Here is a 19,272-nt window from a genome sequence, read left to right as displayed (position 1 = left end):
TGCCACATATTTTGTGATTATGTTTTTTTTCCAATATGAAGTTCACTTATCAAATACAATATTTTATCTCAATAACAACATCACATGAACCCTTTTCATCATCTTCTTCAGAAATATCATTAAACTGATTGTACATTTCTCTTTTACCACATATATTCACCTTCTTCAAAATTTATGTCATCTTTTTCTCTTCTTCTTCTTCTTCTTCTTCTCTGATGCTTTCTCTCATTTGTATCAGACGATCTCATATCAAGTTTATTTATACATCTCGATGAAACGCACCACAAAACAGAATCAAAAATTTCTTCATTTCCTTTCCTTCTCAATGGTCAATTTTTGATTGTGACCTCATTTCATTTTTCATTCGCGATTCTCGTGATGAAAAAAAGGCAATTTGAACAAATTCATTCATTTCATTCAAATCAACTTCTTCAATGCCTTCTTCAATAATTGAAAAATATATTTTGTGATTTCCATTACATTTAAATTCTCCTCGAATTCAGCTCCAGTCCTTGTCTTTCATTCTTACACAGAAAGACGAAAGAAATATTCATTCAATCACGGAATATCAGCTGAAATTATATTACAACGGAAGCGATGTTATTTTGAATCGAGAAAAGCCGACCACAAAGTGCACAATGAAAAATAGAGATTACCTCTGCTTTTCATTTGGAAGTTGAAAGATTACAGAAAACAGGAGCAGAGCAGAAGAAATTACTTGGAACAAATTATTATATGGATGATCTTCGAGAGATCGTTTAATGTCATGCGCCTTCATCAAGCCATCGAAGATGAAACAAAGAGAGAAAGCAGTTGTTTTAGGAAAACAAATAATCGAAGGATAATTCTATGAAATAAGTGCGTCTGCAGCGCTCAAAAAAGGAGAAATGGGAATATTAAAAGAAATTGAAATTTTTGAAGAGCTTGCTGATATGCTTAAAGAAATGTATTTTGAAGAGATGAAAGAGATGATTCCTTTAGGAAACAAGCAGAATTTACATTTGATGAAAAGGAGAAATTCGAAAAGGAAATATCGAAGAAATGTTTTTATGTGATATGAGTTTATGATATATGAAAAAATAAGTGATGATATAGACTTCAAATGAAAAGAAGATGAAGTCTCATGTATTTTTCTATGATATAGAAAATGGAGAAAATTGGAAAATGGAATAAATAATAAAGAAATTACAAAAAGTCCATCATTTCCAGTGATTTTTGAATCAACCACGCTGAAGGTTAGTGTATGAAGAGGAACAAATGTTGAGGTGAGGAGTGTGAGAGAGGCGTCTAGGGTATCTGTCATGCGAACAAGAGCGAATTCTATTGTTTTGCATGGACTGAGTTGTGTGATTCCGCAGAGATCGGTGTTTGCTCCATTATTTGACACGATTTTGAATGTTGTTATGAGAGGAAGCCATCTGTTGAACTCAACATCATCAGCAGTTCCTTGATTCCACACTCTTTTTGATTCTGTTGTTGATCCACATTGATTGAATGGGGATTGGATGATGCTACTGCCATTGAAAAACACATCGTTTCCTCTGCCATTTTTGGCAGTGTTGCCATCGAAGAAGCAAAATGAGATGAATTTGAACCCGCTCATCCAATCATATGTTCTTGTGCAGCACAGCGCAGCACCGCCGTAGGTGGTTGGATTTTCGACTTTGTTGTTGATGAACTGGCACTCTTGGAGCAAGCATTGTTTTGGTTTTTCTGGTGGAAGCCAATGAAATGTGACTGCACCAGCTGCATCACCACCAGTAGTTGCAATGCAGGTACAATTTTTGAACAAGAATTTTGCGTCTGATGGCATGTTATCGAGACCAAAATACCAACCAGTTCCACACCAATCAGTTATTGAGCAACTTTCAACTTTGTTTTCTGAGAATGAATAAACAGAATTTGATTGTGGATACCATATTGCAGCTGCTCCTCCATGTAAAGCAGAACAACTTGTGAAATTGGATTTTGTGATATCTATGTTTAGCAAATATGCGCACAATAACGCTCCGCCTTGGCCATTCCCTGTGGTTGTACATTTGTTGAACGAACAAGAAGTGATTGTGAGATTTGCATTTGTGCAATAAACATCAAGAGCACCACCATTATTATTTCCTCCAGTTGAATCAATCCATTCACACCATTCAAAGCGATGACTGTTCAGATCAAAAGAAGTCAGTCTTCCAAGTGTTTTTCTTTGAGATTCAGATCCAACATGTACAATAGGGCCATTGGATGAAGAGCGTGTTTGATGAAGGAAAGAGGCATTGAAGGCAGAGAGAGAAGTGAATGGACTGTTTAGGTTGGGGAGGATGGCACCATCGATGGGGTTGTGGGTGTGGAGGAAGATGGTTGAGTGGATGGAAATAGAGATATAAAAAGAGAAAGAATACAACAACTGAAAATTTTCAAAAATCTATTTAAAATTTTTGAATTTGTTTCATATGAATATTTTCACCAATGTTAATTTGTATTTTTATGTTGAGATTTTCAATTATTTTTTCACAAACTATTTTCAAAGAAATATCATTGATGGAAAATATTCATTTTTTTAAAATTTCACTTTTTGTCAAATCTTTTTAGAATTAATATCCTTTTGATTTCTGCAAATAATTGGAAAATCATTTATTTTTAACCCAATAGTCAAAATACCTTTTGTATTGTTATCTGAATTATCTTTTGTTCAATCGAAAATACCTATTTTATTGAGAATGTACTTCTTTATTTATATCACTTCAGACACTGTTTTTGTATTTATTATTTTGCAACCAGGAAATGAAAAATTGATTTTTAAAAACAATTATTAATTTTTCATTTTGGAAGGAATCAAAAGTCAAGTTCGACAATAACTTGATATTCAAAAGGATTTTTATTTAAAAGTCATTGTTGACTGAAAATAATGAAATTCTGAATGTTAATTTCGGGATTGAAGAACTTCTTTGATTCTGATAGAATCTTTGGTTATTCACTTTTCAATTCTGTATCATTGGAATCATTTGAAAAAAAAACCAAGAACAAAACATTCTCAAAAATAATGGATTCTCGATTTTCTGACGAAACAATCCAGTGATGTTTTGATTGATATGTGAGTATCAAAAAAGATATTTCCACCAAATCATTCTTTTCAACTGAATAAAAAAAAGAAAAATAGTTATTTGCATTCCATTTATCATTTCATGAATATTCAATTATAATTTATCATCACATTTTTTGAATCATCTTTTTGTCGAAAATGATCACAGGAACAAATAATCATTATTACAATGTTTGTTCTTGTGAGAAGCTTTTTGAAAAAATTTTTTGTCTGTTCTTCTTCAAATGATTCGTTGTGAAGGCCAAAATCTTTTCCACATTTTGAATGAGAAGAGTGATAATCTCCATTATCACAGTAGTCTGTTGTTGACAACAACAGTTCAATATTGGGTGATTATTTTTGAAATCATAACAATAATCAGTCTTTCAGTGTTATCATTTAATTGTTTTTCAGACATTGATTCTGGAAATGCGAATGTTTGAAGTGACAAATATTTCAAACAAAGGTTGAAAAATAAACAAATAATGACATCCCACTGCAATATTGTCCTTTTTTTTATTTTGAAAGAAAAAAGTTGAAATTCTCTATTGAAATTTCTTTTGAAAAATTGAAAAAAAATGTTTGAGATATCTAATAGAATGAAGTTAACATTCCCACTGGAAAAAGTTATTATCTTCTGTATTAATTAAATATCCAATTAAAATATATTTTTTTTATGTGAATTTCAAACAATAAAAGTTTTCCTCATTGTTGAACCATTCATTAAGTTTTTTCTATTTCCTTTTTTTTTTAAAAAAAAAAAAAAAGAAAGAAAGAAAAGAAAAGAAAAAAGAAAAAGAAAGAAAGAAAAGAAAAAAAAATCACACACTTCATTAATATATTTTGTTTTGTTCACAAGCATGTGCTTGCAATTCGAATCAAAATGAAAACGTATTATTTGACAGGATGAAGGAAACAAAGTTTCAAATATCAATCAATATCACAGATGAAGTGTTTTTCTTGAATATCAAAGATAATTTTGCAAAATGATAAACAGTGGAAATATTCACACCAAATATCAAAAATGAAATGATTTTTCAGGATGAAATAATTAAGTCATTTTCCAACTCACTTTCACCAGTTGAATTCAAATGAAGTTTTTTTTTCACAAAAAAAGAAATGAAAAAAAATAAAAAGGTTTAATAATTTCGAGTTATCCAGAGTTCAAGCCAGAAAACGAATATTTAATATCATTGGTTTATTTCGATTTCTTGTTGAATTTTGTGTTTTCAGTTTTCTCAGAAATAAATAACTTTTGAAAACGCGATCTTTTCGTTTTTTTGATGAAAACGTGAAAATGAAACAAAATGAAAATTTAATTATTGATTCAAAAATTCATTTCTATAATTTTTTTATTTTCATTTTCATTGCAGAAAACACAAGGCAATTTTTTTTCATCAAAAAGAATAATTCAAAGGAAAAATGAAATAGTTTGAGCAATTTCATTTTTTTTTTTACATAAACATACACAAAAGAATTTTTAAAATTTCTCTTTTCACTCTTCCTATACTCTCTTTTCAATCATCTCCTCATCCGAATCCCATCCATTTCAACCATCTCTTCCCTCTCACTCACTCAACTCATCCGTTTCTGCCTCCTCAACAACCTCAACCACTTCTTCTTCCACAAACTCCAATACCAATACTATCCCCTCATTCTCCTTTCATTCATCTCTCTTCATCCACTCATCCCTCTTCCACCACACTCACAATCCCATCGATGGTTCCATCCTCCCAAACCTCAACAGCCCTTCTACTTCCCTCTCTGCCTTCAACGCCTCTTTCCTCCACCAAACTCGATCTTTACCAAATGATCCTGTTGTACATGTTGGAAATGAAACTCAAAGAGTGAAACCTGGAAGGTTGACTTCATTCGATGAGAACAGCCATAAATTTGAATGGTGCGAATGGGAAAATTCAAATAGCGGAGGTGGTCATGGTGGGGCACTTAATGTTGACCGTGCAAATGCAAATCTCACAATCACATCTTGCTCATTCAGCAAATGCACGGCCACAGAAAGCTGGGACGGAGGAGCTTTGTTATGTGCACATTTGTTGATAATCAGTATCGCAAAATCCAATTTTTCGAACTGTCAAGCGAGGCATGGAGGAGCAGTTGAAGTGTACGCTCCGCAATCAAATTCTAAATATCACATTTTGGAAAACAGAGTGGAAAGTTGTTCAATAACAGATTGGTGTGGAACTGGCTGGTATTTCTGGCTCGAAAATATGACCTCAACTTGCCAATTTTTGTTCACCAAATGCAAGTGCATCGCAAATTCTGGTGGTGATGCAGCTGGCTCTCTCACATTCAACTGGCCTCCACAAAATAAACCAACTCAGTTTTCAATCAATGAGTGCCAATTCATCAATAATAAATTGACAAATTCATCATCTTTATGGGGAGGAGCTGGGCTTTGCTGCACAAACACCTTCACTTGGATGAGTGGAGTAAAATTCATCACATTCTGCTTCTTCGATGGCAATACAGCAATAAATGGAAGGGGAAACGATGTGTTCTTTTACGGAAGTGATATCACCCAATCTCCATTCCAGCAATGCGGCTCAACAACTCCAACAAAAAGGGTGTATAATAATGGAACAGCTGAAAACGCTGAATACAACAGTTGGCTTCCAATCATCAACCAGAACAAAATAGTATCAAATGGTGGAACTGATGCCGATGCCTGTGGCAAAACACAGCAAAGCTCCTGTGCCACAGTGGAGTATGCTCTCGGATGCGTTGCTCCCTTCAGCGATGCCTCCCTCTCTCTTCTCGTCTCCACTTTCACTCCCACAAAGACTCTCACATTTCGTGCTCCAAATACAAAAATCACTGGAAATGGCACAACTGCCACCACCATCGCCTCCAGTGGCATTCCCCAACCACCAATCTCATATTCACAGTCATCACAATCAACATCATCAAATTCATCATATTCATCATTTTCATCTGCATCTTCTTCACCAGATCCATCTGCCTCGTCTGCCCTCTTCCAACAGACCCAGGGCTCCCTCACAGTCTCTGCCCTCGCCATTGCCCACAACTCCTCAAACCAAATCACCCCCATCCTCTTCCACCTCTCCCAAAACTCCCCTTCCCTCAACCTCAACACAACCACCATCACCGGAACAACCTCCATAACAATAAAAACTCCCCTCTTCTTCCTCACTGCTGGCTCCCTCGCCCTCAACCACACAGCAATCACCAGTCTCCCCCTCAACAGCCAGAGCATCTTCCACCTCACCTCCCTCACCGCTCCCCTCACCCTCAACTCCTCCAACATCACCCACATCATCTCCACTGCCGCCCCCACCAGCTGTGTCCTCTCCTCTGCCACCTCCCCTGCCCTCTCCCTCTCCCTCGCCAACTGCACCATCACCAACATAGACTCAGCTCCACAAAGCCAACAGACTGCCACCAATGGCGGGTGCATCTCATTCGCCTCATCTGCCCCTGCCAACTCCTTTTCAGTGAGTGACACCACCTTCTCCAGCTGCTCTGTGAGCGAGGATACAAGTTCTGGAGGAAGAGGCGGTGCTCTCATGATCGAGTTCAATGAAAACTCACAAGTGTCAGAATCCTCCTTTTCCATAACCAATATCGTGTTTTCAGCCAACAAGGCCAGCGTCGGAAGAGATATGTATTTTGTGTGCGAATCATTTGTCGCTTCTGTGAAGGAACCCTTGTTCATCTTCATGGGAAACATCACTCAGAAAGACAACTCGGTTGTTGGACATGACAGAACAGAAGCATTCGGTGATTGGAATGTCGATTTGTTTATATTTCTCAACGGGCATACAGCTGACAATGAATGCGTGGATGGTCATCTTGGCATCAAAGCAATGTATTGTTGGACATCAAAGACTCCCTACAAGAGTGCGCACAATGCGACGGGGCTTCTGAAGAAGGTGCAGATCATAAGGCATAAATCATTTCATCAGCTGACTTGTCGGTGGATTGGTGCAAGTGACCACAAGGTCGAAGAAAGTTGGGGAGATGGCACACAAAACAGAAGAAAACATCTCATATGTGCATTTGATGAAATCTGCATTGCTTGTCGGACATTTATTCTCTTCTTTCATAGAAATTCCTTTCAAAAATGAATTTTCCTCCAAATCGCTTTCCGTCATCGTCTCATCTTTGATCGCATGTTGAAGGCTTGTAACATTGTTAAAATCTGAAGAAGAACATCCAATATGGCAAAATAGTCCACCTTTTTTATTTAACGCCATCTGACAGACTTTTCTTGGCTAAATATAGAATCATTTCGTTGCTGTGTTAGGCCTGGCTGAAATTCAATACAAGAATGAATTTTCATTTTGCGATTATGAATAGAAAATTGATGACAATGTTTGACTTCGAATTCCACGGGAGATGCATCAGAAGAAAATTGTAACATTTTTGTTGTTCCTTGAAGAAGGCGTTGAAGAAGAACATAACGAGAATGAAAAGACTGATTTTGGCCCAAATAGACTTTTTACCACAAATAATATGAATGGAAATATAAACCATTCAGTAATTGATATGTCGAGAGGAGGAAATGCAAATGAAACAATTTTTGGTTCATACGGTATTTCTGCTGACTGAAAATGCATAAATGTTTCCGAATGAGGATGCTCATTCCCAATGTCAAGCGAGAGGGAGCGGCAAAACAGTCAAAGATCGATGAATAAGACGAATTTGACGAATAAGAAGAATAAGGCGAAGAAGATAGTAAAAAAAGGAAAATAAAAATGGAAACAGAGAAATCTTTGAATAATCAGATGATTTTTTTGAAGAAGAACATGATAAGGCTCCATATGACGTTGTCGACTGAATATGACATCTTATTTAACAAGTTGACTTCACAAGGAGATAATAATCCAAATTGCAATATTTATGACTGACACTTTCAAGCCTATAAACTTTTTAATATTCACTCAAAGTCAATTGATTGCCTTTTTGTGAGATCCCTGCCTTTCCCTTCGCAAACTGAAAATGATGCTGTTCTGTCACCGTTAAAAATTCAAATGAATCAAATGCCTAATGATGATGCAACAAAGAAAACGAAGAAGAAGACGAAGATAAAGAAAATAATGATGAGGATAATGATGGAGAAGAAGAAGGAAAAAAAAAGAAAAGAAAAAGAAAAAGAAGATTGAAATGATGATAATGATGATAAAATTGAAGAAGAAGAAGAAGGAGAAGGAGAAGGAGAAGGAGAAGGAGAAGGAGAAGGAGAAGGAGAAGGAGAAGGAGAAGGAGAAGGAGAAGGAGAAGGAGAAGGAGAAAAATTGGAAGAAGAAGAAGGTGATGATGATAAATGAATTGATGAGTTGATTGAAGGCTGATATTTGCGAAAATGAATAATTACAAATAAAAAATCGGAGTGTTTCGTTGATATCATTTTTTCTTCTTCCATTTTCGTTGATCTTTTTGCAAACAAAATCCTCCAACTTCTCTCTCTCCATCCACTCATCCCTCTTCCTCCACACCCACAACCCCATCGATGGTGCCATCCTCCCCAACCTAAACAGCCCATCCACTTCTCTCTTTGCCTTCAATGTTTCTTTTCTTCATCAAACACGTTCTTCATCAAATGCCCCTGTTGAACACATTGGATATGAAACTGATAGAAAGAGACCAGGTAGATTGACTTCATTCGATGAGAACAGCCATAAATTTGAATTGTGCGAATGGAATGATTCAACTGGTGGAGAAAGTTATGGTGGCGCACTTTCTGTTTCTTGCACAAATGCAAATCTCACAATCACTTCTTGTTCATTTTTCAATTGTTCAACTACTGGGGAAGCAGGAGCGTTATACTGTGGGCAACTATTGAATATTAACACTGCAAAATCAAACTTCACCAGCTGTTCAGCTGCTCATGGTGGAGCAGTCACTTCTTGGGGTCCTCAATCAAATTCTGATTGGTCATTCACGGAAAACAAAGCTGAAAGTTGTTCAATAACTGATTGGCGTGGAACTGGTTGGTATTTCTGGCTCGAAAATATGACATCAACTTGCAAATTTTTGTTTTCAAACAACAAATGTATATCGAATTCCGGTGGCGATGCTGCTGGCTCTCTCACATTTCATTGGCCTCCGAAAGAAAAACCAAATCAATTTTCAGTCAATGATTGTCAGTTTATAAATAACAAATTGACTGCTTCTGCAAATTATGGAGGAGCTGGGCTGTGCTGCACAAACACCTTCACTTGGATGAGTGGAGTAAAATTCATCGCATTCTGTTTCTTCGATGGTAATACTGCCAAAAATGGCAGGGGGAATGATGTGTTCTTCAGTGGTAATTCCATCACACAATCTCCATTTGAAAATTGTGGATCAACAACCCCAATACAAAGAGTGTGGAACAACAATACGGCTGATAACACTGATAAAAATGACCGATTCTAGCTTTTCCTTCCAAATTCTCCGATGAAATGCTTTTCCTGTTTCCATCTCTCATTTTTTCTTTCTCTATCACCTCCTCTCATCTCTTTCCTTCTTTTCTCTCTCTTTTCATAACTTTTGATTTCTCCCGTAATTCATCGATTTGTCTTCTTTGTTGTTTCCCTTTTCAATTTTTTCGCTTCTAAAGCATCTTCCTTTTCTTATCCAAATAATCTCTTTTGTGCTGTTCAACCTTCCTTCTCTTCTCAAATTTTATTTCCAACTCATATTTGAAATTCGTTCATCTTCTTCCTTTCATTCAAAAAATATTTTCAATCTTCTTGATTCCATTTCCTTTCCAGTTCTCCTCTCAAAATAATCTCTTCATTCTCATTCTCTTTCTCTTTCTCCTCTTCTTTCATTCTTCTTCTTCTCATTTTAATTTGAGATTATTTCCTTCAGCCGCAAAATTTCTCCGTTTCTTCATTTCATTCATGATCTCTGATTTCAACGCAGAATTCGAAGAAATCCAATCAGATGAAGTGGATGACGATAAAGAAGAAGAAGTTGTGTGAAATGTTGTTGATGTGTTTAAAGAACAGGAAGAAGATCATGATGACGAATGGAATGAATGAGATGATTAATTGTTGAAAAATGAGAGATGAGTGTCAATTAATACCAACGGAGAAATTCAATCGAATTTTCTTCTTATGTTCCTTTTTCTTCTGCAGAGGAGAAATCTCTGAATCCTTTTTCACTTTCAGCTCAATCTCTTTCTCTCTCTCTCCAACAATAAATACAAAGCACGCGTCAATCCCCTTTTCATTCCATCTTTTCTTCTTTCACTTCCCCTTCTTTCACAAAAAATCATCTTTCCTCAAAAATAATTCTTCGCCAAAGGTTAATGCCAGGCATCTTCATAATATCTTGAAATTCATCTGTCCGTCTTTATTTTTCCTTCCCTGCTTTTCTTCTTCTTTTTCAAAGCCTCTAATCCCTCATCCTTTTAGCATTCTTAAAACAAAATAATAATCACATCAAAAAAATAAATAATAACAACAAACCTTCCAAACTTTTTTATTGGTAATATCTATATTTTATCCAATTGGCACCTGTTTTCTTCAATTCAATTTCATTATTCCTTCCTTTTTCAAGTGTTTTATCATCTGATTCGCAAATAATCCTTTCCATCAGTTGTTTCTCCATCAAATGCAGCGATTTCTTGCTCTTCTGAAAAATGTGAAATTTACGTTTTCTGCTCAAATTCCATTTTCATCATTGAAAATAATCCTTTTTCTCGTCTGAAAATATCATCTCCAATTCCCTTCCCAATCCCTTCATCCTGGGCACTTTCCATATGAATTCGCTCTCCCAACTCGGTGGTCACCCTGCACAATGAGTTATAAACATTTCATTCATTTTCATTTATTTCCACCTCCTGCCCTGAAAACAACACAAAAACATTCAACAGGTTAATATTCATATATAGAAAAATAAATAAAGAACAAACTGCACTTCACTCGTTTTTTGCGAAGCACACTCATTTCCACAGCCATCATCATTCAAAAAATAAATCAATCTCTCCATTTCAGCACCAGAATGGTCAAATTGCAACAAAGAATGCATCTCTACAAAATACATTGTACATCTCACTGGAGGGTCTTTTCAGCCCGTACACATCGTGGTGGATGTCCAAAGGGGTTTTTTCTGTTTTTGGCATGATCATCTCCTTTAATAATATTCTCAACCACCAAAAGAAATATTTGATGTTTATCTCATCAACACCTTGCACATGAGGGATATGGGGCAGAGAAGAGATAGAAGAGGATTATTTGTGGGAGAGGGCGGGAGTTGAGTATATTTTGTAATGTTAATTTTTCGAGAGGGGTTTTTGATTGATTGAAATTCTGAGACAAAGGGGTGGGGAAGAGCAGGTGGAGATTTGTAGAGGAAAATGTAGTAAAAATATAGAGAAGTGGTTGGAGATGGTGAGGAAGGTGATTATTGTTGATGGGAGAAATGGATTTTGAAAAAAAGGAAAAGAGGGCAAAAGCTTGAAAGAAGAATATTCCGAAATGTTAGATCAAAAGAGGGGTATGTTTTTATGAGAGGAGAAGATTTTATGGAAGAAAATGGGAAAGATGAAGAAAAGGAAGGGATTGATATTTTCTGATGATTTTGTAAGCTGAATGGAAAAGTGGAATGGAAAGAAAAAGAAATTAAGAAATATTAATATTTTCTATTTTTGAGAGGAATGGAGAGGAAATCGCAAAAAGAGGGAAAATGACTTTGAAGAAATACATCAAGAGTGATTTCCACAATCTATTCTTCACAAATATTGTGATTGAATTTTTCAAACCAATCTGAAATTTACATATCAAATGAGACATTTTGGCCAATCAACAACTTCACACAAATTATTCCCAACTTCATAAATGTTGTTCGACTGATTTCGCATTTCTCAACTGTATCTTCTTCTTCGTCTTCTTCGTCGTCTTCTGATAATCCTCCTTCATTCAATCGACCATTTTCCTCATTTCTCGGTTTGCAAACACAAAATTCGCCTTCTCACAATTCACTTGCTTATTCAGCGACAAGCACGCATGTTATGAATCGCATGGCCAAAAACACGCAAAATCTTCTTCAGTCAAATATTGCTTCTTCTTCTTCTTCTTTGACTACGTATTCTTTTTCATTTTCTTTCTCTCTCTCATACTGTTTAATTTAATAATCCCATCGTCATCTTCTTCTTCCCATGGATTCCAAAATAAGCTTATGAGAACATTCTCATTCGGAGAAATGCAATCTGAAAGCTTCTGTTTTTACGACAGAAATATTCAACATATAAAACTTCTTCTCCTTCTTCTTTGTCTTCTTCTTCACCTTCTTCATTATTTCCTTCATCACCTTCTTTTTTTTCTTCTGCCTCTTCTTCGTCTTCGTCATCGTCTTTGCCAATATCTTCATCAGATATTTATATTGTTTGCATTTTCATAGTCAATGGATGAACATCATTATTTTTTTTTGAAGAGAAAGAAGAGGCAACTACACAAAGTTTGCAAATGAACTGAGAATATCAGTTTTCATTGACAAATAAATGCGAATTGTCCAATATTATTTGTGAATGGGGTTTTATATTCCTTCTGAAATCAACTTATCAAATGCGATACTTCACCAACTGACAACATCAAACAAGTCATTTTCATCATCTTCTTCAGAAATATTATTTGACTGATTGTTCATCTCTCATTCATCTTATCTTCTTCTTCATCTTTTTCTTCATCTAGTCCTTTCCCACCAGTTGTGCCATCTTCAACTTCACCATTTTCTTCTTCTCCAACTACTTCAATGCAATTTTCACTAACTTGGAGTTGAATCGGAACATCGACCTTCTGTTGCATTTAAGCTGTGCAATTGGAAGCGCAGACAAATTGAACTAACAATTATTTCATTCACTTTTCTTCCTCTCAACGACCGTTCACCAAATATGCTATCATTTTATGTTTCATTCATTATTCTGATGAGAAAAAAATTCGTCTTTTCATTCAAATCAACTTCTTCTTCGACTTCTTCAATGAGCAACAAAAACGATGCTTTTTTTTTTCATTTCCTTCAACTTTCATCGAATTCAATGCCAGACATCGTCTATCGTTGCGATTTGGAAAGATACAAAGAAATACTTATTCAATTAATGAATATCAGCTGAAGTTATATGTCAACGGAAGTGATGTTATTTTGAATCGAGAAAAGCCGACCACAAAGTGCACAATAAAAAATAGAAATTGAATCTGAATTATTAATTTGGAAGCTGAAAGAATTCACCGAAAACAGAAAGAGCAAGACAGAAGATGTTTATTGGAACAAATTATTATATGGTTGATCTTTGAGAGATTTCTCAATGCGATACACTTTTAATGAGCCATTGAAGATGAAACAAAGAGAGAAAGCGATTTTGAGGAAAAGGCATATTTGAAGTGCAATAATAAAAGGCAGTTGAGTGAATCGGATATAAGCATGTTGAAATATGAATGCTGAGGAAATAAATGCTTTTGAAGAGCTTTCTGATATGATAGAAGAGAGGAAAACGGATGATTCCTTAAAGCAACAAGCGGAATTTTCATTTGATGAAAAAGTGAAATTTGATGAAGAAAAGAAGAAGAAATGTTTTTATACGAGCGGAGATTAAAAATTGATTGAAAAAAATAAACTTCTGATGAAAAGAAGATGATAGGAATTGGATATTTCTCTGATATGGAAAATGGAAAGAATAATAAAGAAATCAGAAAAAGTTCATCATTTCCAGTGATTTTTGTGTCAATTGCATTGAATGTGAGAGTGTTTGTGGGAGTGAAAGTGGAGACGAGAAGAGAGAGGGAGGCATCGCTGAAGGGAGCAACGCATCCGAGAGCATACTCCACTGTGGCACAGGAGCTTTGCTGTGTTTTGCCACAGGCATCGGCATCAGTTCCACCATTTGATACTATTTTGTTCTGGTTGATGATCGGAAGCCAGCCATTATATTCAGCATTATCTGCTTGTCCATTATTATACACCCTTTTTGTTGGAGTTGTTGAGCCGCATTGCTGGAATGGAGATTGAGTGATATTACTTCCATTAAAAAACACATCGTTTCCCCTGCCACTAGAAGCGGTGTTTCCATCGAAGAAACAGAATGTGATGAATTTAACTCCACTCATCCAAGGATATGGAGGATAAAAACACATCGCTGCACCTCCGCGTGTAGAAGATGCATTTGTCAATTTGTTGTTTCTAAACTGACAATCATTGATTGAAAATTGACTCGGTTTGTTTTGTGGAGGGTAATGAAATGTGAGAGAACCAGCAGAATCACCACCAGAATTTGAAATGCACTTGCATTTGGTGAGCAGGAATTGACTTGCTGAGGTCATGTTATAGATCCAGAAATACCAACCAGTTCCATAAATGCCCGTTATTTTACACCCTTCAACTCTATTATCTGAGAATGAATAAACAGAAGATGATTTTTGACCATCAATACAAATTGCGCCTCCATGTAGTGCCGAACAGTTTGTGAAATTGGATTTAGCGATGTTCACATTCTGTAAACTGTAACTGTATAACGCTCCACCGTGATTTGTATTTGAACAATTATTGAATGAACAAGAAGTGATTGTGAGATTTGCATTTGTGCAATAAACATAAAGTGCTCCACCCCAATCACTTCCGCTATTTGAATTATTCCATTCGCACCACTCAAAGAGATAGCTATTCAGGCTGAATGAGGACATTCTTTCTAGTTTCAATTTTTGAGATTCAGATCCGTTATATTTCACAGGATCATTTGGTGAAGAGCGTGTTTGATGGAGGAAAGAGACATTGAAGGCAGAGAGAGAAGTGGAGGGGATGTTGAGGTTGGGGAGAATGGCTCCATCGATGGGGTTGTGAATGAGGAGGAAAATGGTTGAGTGGATGGAGAGGGAGGAATTGGAGGATTCTGCTTGTCAGAAGAGCACGGAAACAAAGTTGAAAAACCAGAAAAAATGATTTCAGAGAAACTCCCTGTTTTTTTTATAGTTAACATTTGTATCCGCAAATCTCAACTATCAATCAACTTGTTCTATTTATTCATCATCTTCTTCTTCATCATCTTCGTCTTCTTCCAAAACTCCAGCAACATGTCGCACAACAGTTTCCTCAAAATCCACTTCATCCATTTTGAATTCTCCATCAATTGTGTCAGCATTAGAAATAAAGAGAAAAAAGAAATGGAAACAAATAAATACATTGATGAAGGAAAAAATTTCAAATGAAAATTGGAAGAGGATAGGAAAAGAAATACTTGATTTAGGGTGCATGCTAAATGGAAATGAAATTGAGAGGATTGAAGATATCTTTGGAAGAAAGGAAGAATATATTTGGATTTGATATTTGAGTTGGAAGTTGAGCTTGAGAAAAGAAAAAAGAACTGCCTAAACAAAGAAATGTTTTTGGATAAACAGACAAAAATGCTAGAGAAGCGAAATAACAAACAGGGAAAAATGACAAAATGCAGTTGAAATCAAAAGTTTGGAATAAATGATTAAAGAAGGAATGCGATGAGAGGTGATGATAAAGAAAAAATAAGAGATAGAAGAAAGAAAGAAATTCCATTGAAGAATATGAAAAGAAAAGCCAGAGCCAGCCATCGTTCACATTGCTATCAGCTGTATTGTTATTCCACACTCTTTTTGCTTGGGTTGTTGAGCCACAATTTTCAAACGGAGATTGTGTTATGGAATTGCCACTGAAAAATACATCATTTCCTCTTCCATTTGCAGCTATATTTCCATCGAAGAAACAGAAAGTGATGAATTTCATTCCATTCATCCAATTAAAAGTTAAATGAAAATAAATGGCAGCTCCTCCAAATGAGGAAGAAGAAGTTAACTTATTATTTATGTACTGACACTCATTAATTGAAAACTGACTTGGTTTATTTTGTGGAGGACGATTAAATGTGAGAGAACCAGCAGAATCGTTACCAGAATTTGATATGCACTTGCATTTGGCGAACAGGAATTGAGCATCTGAAGGCGTGCTATAGATTCCAAAATACCAACCAGTTCCACACCAATCAGTTATTGAACAGCTTTCCACTCTGTTATCTTGGAATGTCCAAGCAGAATTTGATTGCGGATACCATGAGGTGACTGCTCCTCCATGAGCAGCTGAACAACTTGTGAAATTGGATTTTGTGAGAGAAATTTTCAACAAATTTTGACAGAATAAGGCTCCACCTGCAGTATTGCCTGTGGTTGAACAATTATTGAATGAACAAGAAGCGATTGAGAGATTTGCATTTGTGCAAATAATTTTAAGTGCACCTCCATGGTCACTACCACCATTTGAATCGTTCCATTCGCACCATTCAAATTTATGGCTGTTCTCATCGAATGAAGTCAACCTTCCAGGTTTCACTCTTTGAGTTTCATTTACAACATGTACAACAGGATCATTTGGTAAAGATCGAGTTTGGTGGAGGAAAGAAGTGTTGAAGGCAGAGAGAGAAGTGGCAGGGCTGTTGAGGTTGGGGAGAATGGCACCATCGATGGGGTTGTGGGTGTGGAGGAAGATGGTTGAGTGGATGGAGAGGGATGAATGAAGAGAGAAGGAGGGGATTGAATTGATGTTGGTGGAGGTAGAAGTGGAAGAAGAGGAAGAAGTGGTTGAGAGGAAAGGATGGAGTGAGTGGGAGGGAAGGGATGGAAGAGATCGAGGGGATTGGGGAGAGGAGATGTTGGAGAAGAGGGTGTTTGAGAGATGGAGATTGAGATGGATTTGGAGGTGGGGATGGGATTGGTGATAGATATGGAAAGGGGAAGGGGAAGAGGAAATGGAAGGGGAAAGGGAAGGGGAAGGGGAGGAAAAAGAAGAGGATGAGGATGAGGATGAGAAAGATGAAGGTGAAAGGGATGGAGAAGGGGATGGAGAAGGGGAAGGGGAAGAGAGGGAAGAAGGAGAAAAAAGGAAAGGCTGGGTGAGGGAGACGAAAGAGGAGAAAGAGGAGTGGGAGATGGAGAAGGAGGCAGGGATTGGGGAGTGGGCATCTGGGAGGAGATTGTTTGGGGTGGAGAAGAGGGGGAAGGAGAAGATGGCAGGTTGGCGGGTGGTGAGGGAGAAGTTTGTGAGGGCGAGGGAGGCATGGGCAGAGAGGAAGAGGGGGCATTGGTGGTGGTGGTGGTGGTGGTTGTTGAGTGAAGGCGGGTGGATGGTGCAAGTGGAGGAGGAGATGGATGCAGCGGAGTGGTGTTGGGCAGTGAGGAGTGGACAGCCACTGAGAGGGATGAGGTTGAGATGGGTCACACACAAGGAGGTGTTGATGAGGGCGAGGCTTGTCTGAGCACCACAGATGTGATTTCCCGATGCATGTTCCACCTTGTCTGGGCGAGCGCCTCTGATGATGCTGTTTGCGATGTCTTCTCCATGAACGAGATTTATGGTGAGGAATGCAGCGAGTATTTGAGCTAATACTGTGATCCTAATCATTTTCAAACTGTGATGCAATTTGATTGGAATGAATATGAATGAAGGCTTAATTGGTGGAGAGGGGAGAAATGCAATGTGAAGGGAAAATCGAAGAGGAAATCTTATGAATCGTTGATAATATTGTAAAATTGTTTGCTTTTGTGCATGTGGATATCAATTTATGTCTTGTTCGCATTCGTTTCTCTCACGTGTACTCAATATGATTTACAAAAATTGAATTTGCTTTTTGAATCAATCCATTTACAATCCATATATTTTGTTTAATGGAAATTTGAAAAATATATTTTCCATAAAAGTTTTTATTAAATTATTTGCAAGCAATTCTAAAAAATATTTTCTATAAATTTAACATATGTTAATAATAAATGAATAAGAAAATTATTATGAGAAGAGCATTAACATCTTTAAATAAAACAAAAATAAATATTGCAAATATAAATAAAAAAATAATAAAAATAATAAAATTATCAAAAATTATTCAAATTAATTTTTTCATTTTTGACAAAAAAAACTCATTTCAAAGACAGAATAGTTGAAATCGAAAAATTATAATTAGAGGAGAAAATATGAAACTGCAAGCATTTTTATTGAAAATAAATGAACTTTATATTTGTGTATTCTGATCACAAAATCCAAACAAAATATAATTTCAAATGTGAAACAAGTGAGGTCACAAAACGTTTTGTGGCAAGATGCTTCTTTAAGGGTACCCGATTTTTTCGTTAAATCCATGAATAAATAGCCAAAAAATGCAATGTGGAGATATTTCAAATATATTAAGTTTGTAATAACCAATTGATCAAAACTGAAAATGATTGAATGTTTTTTTATTATAATCTTGAGTTTTACGAGACTTTTTTCAAACTTCATTTAAATACGTAAATTGAGTTATTTTTAACCCAAACAATTGGAAATAGCTATAATATTCGCAATTTAAAACCTAAAAATGTCTTTTTATTGTTATTTAATTAATTTCACAAAAAAGTTATTCAAAATTTCAATTAGGGGTCAGTTGTTTTTGAGAACGAAAACCCTAAAAAAGTTTAATGATTAATAAAACATATTGTCAACACCAAAGAGTGTTGATGAAAGTTCACTCGAAAACATTTAGCCTTTTCATAAAGGTTATGTTAAATTTTTTAGGTACCCTAAAAGTAGCCCTTTGCCCGTTTTGTTGTGTAATCAACAATACATATTTTTAAATTTGACAATCCAATTTATTTTGAAATCTGAGATTGATTTATCATATTTTCAGCGAAATATAAATTTTTTGATTCTAACAAAAAATGTTTGGTATTGAAAAATTTTCAACATTTATGTTTTTGATAACAAATTTTTTTTTTTTGAAAACTTCCTTTTGTTAAATTTTTTAAAGAATAAAAATATCTTATTTCGATCTAATTTCTGTTCCCACTTACCAAATTTCTCTGAAATGGAAATAATTACATTGTCAAGATTTTGTTTTTATAACAGCAAAATTTGGTGAGTGGGAACATCAATTTGATTGAAATATGAAATTTTTAATTTTCTTTGAAAATTATCCAAAAGGAACTTAACAAAAAAATTTGGACATATGCGTAATTCTTTTTGAAAAGTTGCAAGTGTTTAATTTTCTTTTAATTCAAAATTTTCATATTTTTATGAAAATTTTGTCAGCGAACACCAAATTACACTAATATGGAATATATTTCTGGATAATGCTATTTCATGCATTCAAGGAAAGTTTCGTGAATGTTAATAAAAATTTGAGCAAAATATGAAAATTTTGATATTAAAGTGAATTAAACATTTGCAGCTTTTCAAAAAGAATTACACAT

At 35.6% G+C, this 19,272-nt stretch overlaps 5 protein-coding genes across 5 annotated transcripts; 2 read left to right on the top strand and 3 right to left on the bottom strand.

Moving 5' to 3' along the window:
- Positions 1-1,121: 1,121 nt before the first annotated feature.
- Positions 1,122-1,813, bottom strand: MONOS_14957 (uncharacterized protein; the record flags this gene model as incomplete). Its single annotated transcript, XM_067867801.1, has 2 exons — positions 1,122-1,133; positions 1,190-1,813. The coding sequence occupies 2 exons, from the start codon at positions 1,811-1,813 to the stop codon at positions 1,122-1,124; spliced, it is 636 nt and encodes a 211-aa protein (XP_067735472.1).
- A 2,926-nt stretch (positions 1,814-4,739) lies between these two features.
- Positions 4,740-6,782, bottom strand: MONOS_14958 (uncharacterized protein; the record flags this gene model as incomplete). Its single annotated transcript, XM_067867802.1, has 1 exon — positions 4,740-6,782. The coding sequence occupies one exon, from the start codon at positions 6,780-6,782 to the stop codon at positions 5,595-5,597; it is 1,188 nt and encodes a 395-aa protein (XP_067735471.1). The 3' UTR covers positions 4,740-5,594.
- Positions 6,783-13,672: 6,890 nt separating this feature from the next.
- MONOS_14960 (uncharacterized protein) lies at positions 13,673-14,047 on the top strand (the record flags this gene model as incomplete). Its single annotated transcript, XM_067867804.1, has 1 exon — positions 13,673-14,047. The coding sequence occupies one exon, from the start codon at positions 13,673-13,675 to the stop codon at positions 14,045-14,047; it is 375 nt and encodes a 124-aa protein (XP_067735470.1).
- A 1,189-nt stretch (positions 14,048-15,236) lies between these two features.
- Positions 15,237-15,803, bottom strand: MONOS_18539 (uncharacterized protein). The gene has a single exon (XM_067871567.1). The coding sequence runs from the start codon at positions 15,794-15,796 to the stop codon at positions 15,287-15,289; it is 510 nt and encodes a 169-aa protein (XP_067735469.1). The 5' UTR covers positions 15,797-15,803; the 3' UTR covers positions 15,237-15,286.
- A 999-nt stretch (positions 15,804-16,802) lies between these two features.
- MONOS_14961 (uncharacterized protein) lies at positions 16,803-17,966 on the top strand (the record flags this gene model as incomplete). Its single annotated transcript, XM_067867805.1, has 1 exon — positions 16,803-17,966. The coding sequence occupies one exon, from the start codon at positions 16,803-16,805 to the stop codon at positions 17,307-17,309; it is 507 nt and encodes a 168-aa protein (XP_067735468.1). The 3' UTR covers positions 17,310-17,966.
- Between the last annotated feature and the right edge of the window lie 1,306 nt (positions 17,967-19,272).

This window comes from Monocercomonoides exilis, assembly GCF_001643675.1.
Source record: "Monocercomonoides exilis strain PA203 chromosome Unknown scaffold3-2548433, whole genome shotgun sequence".
Lineage (NCBI taxonomy): Eukaryota > Preaxostyla > Oxymonadida > Polymastigidae > Monocercomonoides > Monocercomonoides exilis.
Note: the sequence above shows the minus strand (reverse complement) of the source record. Positions and strands in the feature narration are given on the sequence as shown.

Excerpts from the sequence above, each read along its gene's own strand:
- MONOS_18539 (XM_067871567.1), bottom strand. The coding sequence starts at position 15,796 with ATGAATGGAATGAAATTCATCACTTTCTGTTTCTTCGATGGAAATATA.